The sequence below is a fragment of the Triplophysa rosa genome, linkage group LG11 (assembly GCF_024868665.1).
Source record: "Triplophysa rosa linkage group LG11, Trosa_1v2, whole genome shotgun sequence".
Lineage (NCBI taxonomy): Eukaryota > Metazoa > Chordata > Actinopteri > Cypriniformes > Nemacheilidae > Triplophysa > Triplophysa rosa.
In genome coordinates, this window is record NC_079900.1 from 8,619,522 (window position 1) to 8,623,848 (window position 4,327).

General features: G+C 38.6%; 1 protein-coding gene across 1 annotated transcript; it reads right to left on the reverse strand.

The window, feature by feature from the left end:
- Positions 1-143: 143 nt before the first annotated feature.
- LOC130562028 (zinc finger protein 134) lies at positions 144-2,182 on the reverse strand. Its single transcript, XM_057346816.1, has 2 exons — positions 1,895-2,182; positions 144-1,516 (listed from the first exon to the last, which is right to left on the reverse strand). The coding sequence occupies exons 1-2, from the start codon at positions 2,076-2,078 to the stop codon at positions 570-572; spliced, it is 1,131 nt and encodes a 376-aa protein (XP_057202799.1). The 5' UTR covers positions 2,079-2,182; the 3' UTR covers positions 144-569.
- Between the last annotated feature and the right edge of the window lie 2,145 nt (positions 2,183-4,327).

Consider the following 4,327-nt stretch of genomic DNA (forward strand, 5'->3'; position numbering starts at 1 on the left):
AATACTTGACTTCCATTGTATGGACACAAAAGACTGAGACATTTCTCAAAATATCTTCTTTTGTGGAACACAAAAAAGAGAGTCAAATACAGATTTTGAATAACTTGATGGTGAATAAATGATGACAGAATTGTTATTTTTGGGTAAAATATCACTTTATAAGGATATGCAAGTGACATATCAACATCAAGCTGAAAGACTATTTAATACTATTGTAATCTGGACGATTCATTACAATGCAGCAGAAAACGCAGCATTGTGTAGCTGGTATTGATTTATTTTTTGTTAGTGGCATCCATTAGACACAACATGAACATCAAAACTGCTTTAAAAACACCATCAAACGCTGTATTGATAAAAAGAAAGAGTCTCTTGTTGAAAAAGACAAGCTCTCCTTACTTCTTATTCATGTCAAATCAACATTTAATGTTGGGAGCAGGAAAACAATTGTACCGCTTTAAATAACTTAACACAACTGTACTTATCCAAAACTCTATCCAAAAGCATGTGATCAATACAATTTGATACCAATAAGAAAACCTTTACTAAGTTTCTAGTTTAAGTCCTGTTTAATTCGCCTGATGAGACAGCAACAGCGTAGACCTTTCGTGTAAACGCATGTGATTCCGACGCGTGTACGCATCCTTAAAGCTGCGCGAGCACACCGGACAGTCATAAAGACGCAACTGCAGATGCACACGTCTGTGGTTCCTCAAAGTTCCGTCATTGTTGAAACGTTTTCCACACTGGGCACAGGCATACGGCTTTTCCCCTGTATGAATGCGCATGTGCACCTTCAGCCGAGAATGATGAGGGAACAGTTTTCCGCACTGGGAGCACACGTGCTTCCCCTGACATTTGCCTCGTCCTTTTCCCCGTCCCAGCCTGGATTCTCTACCGAATGGTGTGATGTGACGTGGAGGATTGACAGCGACATTAAGATGACCATTGGTGTCTACATCGTGAATCCTGATTTTGGGTGATCCTAAGTCAGTGCTGGAGTTGATGTCTGTTTCAGGACAGGGGGTCTTTAACACACTGGGGTTGATGGACATTTGTAACGTTCTAGGTTTTAATGTGCTTATACGGCAATTGTTCACACAGTTAGGTGATTCTAGATCAACTGTAGAATTTGATATGCTGAAAATATTAAAATCGGACATGTGGTCAGCGGCTGACGCCTGAGCAGTGCAATGAGGTAACGGACTGTGGGTTGATGTGTTAGCGTTAGTGAACTGTGAATCAAAATTCTCCAAAGGCTCTGTTTTAATGTCACATGGAAATGTGCTTGTTTGAAAATTCTCATCTGTTGCTGCAGTGAGTGTGCTTCTTATTGGGGATGAGGATAAATGGGGTTCAGTCACCAAAGGGGGATGACTGGAGAACTCTTCCACTTTTGTGCTGGTGAGCTGGTCATTGAGTACCTGGTCCTGATAGATTTCTGTAGGCTCGGTTTCAAAGCTAGACCTCCACTGAAGGTGCTGGGGTAGAGATGCTGGTTCAGAGGTTCCTGCATCTGTAAAAGATGCAGAAGATACAATTACTCCAACAAAAACTACTCAAGGTAACAGAAACATACGGTAGTAGCATATCAATCAAACGTTTGCACGTCGCACACAACTAAAGAGAATGCTTTTGTCACTACCATTTGTGTTACTTCATAGTTTTGAATACAAAACCATTATCATAAAATGAGAATAATGAGTAAGTGTGGCCAGACGTAAGTTGCTTGTAAGGTAAAACTGGACCTACAACGCAAAACGAACAAATAACTACCTTTTTAAAGAACAGTGTAAACAACCGCGTAGAAGCGTTGACGTCATTGTTATGACAACACTGGAGCAACTTATTTTGTTGAACGACTGATTTTATGTTGAAGGAAGGGATAGTATACCGTTGGACTCGAATTGTTTCTCAATCTCCTTCAGTCTTCGTCTGAGGTACTCGTTGTCTTTCTGTATGCTCTCGAGCTCGGTCTCATACTGCAGGACAGTCCCGCCGATCATGTCCATGATTTCATTCAGCGCCGCCATCAAGCGTTCCGTCAGAAACGTGTTTATGATCTGAAGCTTTGTCATTTTGTTACTTAACGTTACGTGTACGTAAGAAACCGAGTTTATTACTTTCGGCGTAACGTTGGGGAAAATGAAAACACTCCTGCTTGGTCATATGACCACGTACGTGTTCCTTTATAAATGCAGAACACCGTACAACTGCAGTGATTCAGCGCCTACCCAAGGTGTGGAGTAGTAAGTAAAGACCCATTGTTTATCACTGACCGCGCACGATTCGGTTTTTGGCTTTTTTTGCAACCACTTTGCATCAAAGTACGAATTATGAGGTCTCATAGTGTGGGATTTTCTTCAAACTTCTGCCCTTTTTTCAAAGAAGTACGTGAATAACCTTAGATATTTTGAGGAAATTATAGTTAACAACATGGTTATTATTTGTCCGGTCAACTGGTTTAGAGTGTACTTTAATTATATTAATGTTCAACAACAAGACTTGATCTTTCATACACGGAACATGGCAATTTCACTTACACCGTGTCTACTCCGGACGTGTCCGGCGTAGACACGGTGTTAATCTTGTTTGTACTAAAACAAATCTTTTTTTATTACTTTATTAAATGTGCAGAGGAACGTAATGTGCAGAGACGAGTCTCAAACATAATTCAGATACATTGAGCTATTTAGTAATCTTGTTTTATTAAAAAGCCACATGATATGCTGAGAACTATAGAATTAATGTGGAAACCTTTTTGTAAAATTAGTCAAGATTATTATAGTTTACTAAACCTAAAATTACTAAAATATTTATTGAAATCAAATAAAACATTGCCCTAAATATTATTTTTAAAAAGTTAAAGCACTAAAATTATTAGCTGAAAATAAAAGAATAAACTAAAATAAAGGTTTCTTGTAGCAACATAACAAATAAATAATGAAATGAAAAATCAAATAGCTAAAATTAAATTAAAATCTAAAATATTACATTACAATAAAACTATAATAATATAATAATTCTGTATTGAGTAAAAAAACACACAAAACCACTTTCTGATTCTGAAGCGGTTAGTGTGGCATCTGGTTAATGTTTTGTGCATAACTTATTTCAATAATAATAATAATTCATTACATTTATATAGGCTAGCACTTTTTTGGGTAGCCTACTCAAAGCGCTTTACATTGAAGGGGGAATCTCCTCAACCGCCACCAATGTGCAGCATCCACCTGGATGATGTGACGGCAGCCATATTCCGCAATATCCACCACACACCAGCTAAATGGTGGAGAGGAGACAGCCTATTTGTACATATGGGGATGATTAGGAGGCCATGATGTATAGAGGCGAATGGGCAAATTTGGCCAGGATGCCGGGGGTTACACCCCTACTCTTATTTGAAGGATATCCAGGCTCAACCCTGTTTAGCTCCAGTGGGAAATCAGTCTTGGGTTACAGGGTGATATGACTGCCGGCAATGCATCCCATCTATTCATTCTTAGACAATTAGACATAATATGGCAAAATACCATAAGATTACATGTTAAACAAGATTAAATGTTAAACATCCCGTGCCATCCTCCTGCGAGAGCCTGTGGACTGACTGACCATCCCAGCTCAGGCAATTCCATCACTAACCAAGAGCAAAGACGGGCTACTTGTTGTCACATTAATTATTAACAGTATTTACAATATTTAATGCTAAACTTCCATCACATGACAGCAGTTTGAAGTTATAGCTGCACTCAGTTACATTATGCCATTACTACTTATAACATTCCTCTGTCGTCCTCTGATATCGGTCACAAAATTAGACCTAAACAGTTTCCACAAGTGAATTTCCTAAATCACAATTAATAAGCTCTCCCTGTTATTCACAAACATTTACTCAGTAACTTTTAAGTCACTGAGTGCAGCTGTGACATGTCAAATTGGACATGGCCCTCCCTGCTGAGACTGGTTTCTCCCGAGGTTTTTTTCTCCATTTATTTATCATTTCAGTTTTGGTTCCTCGCCACAGGGCCTTGTTGGCTTGCTCACCGGGAGACTGCTATGTTAGATTATCTTAAAGGTTCGGTACATTTAAATTCCGTTAACATCGCTTTATCTTTTCTGTGTTTTTATTTTCTCCTGTAAAGTTGCTTTGGAACAATGCACATTGTGATAAGCACTATATAAATAAAACTGCATTAAATTAAACCATGATTCTAAAAATGTAGTGCTGACCCTGTAGTGAGGCTAAGCACTCCAATACATTGCCACATAGCTTATCTTGAAAATGTGATGCTAGTGCATTTCCTGCAGAAATAACACAAAGTCAATG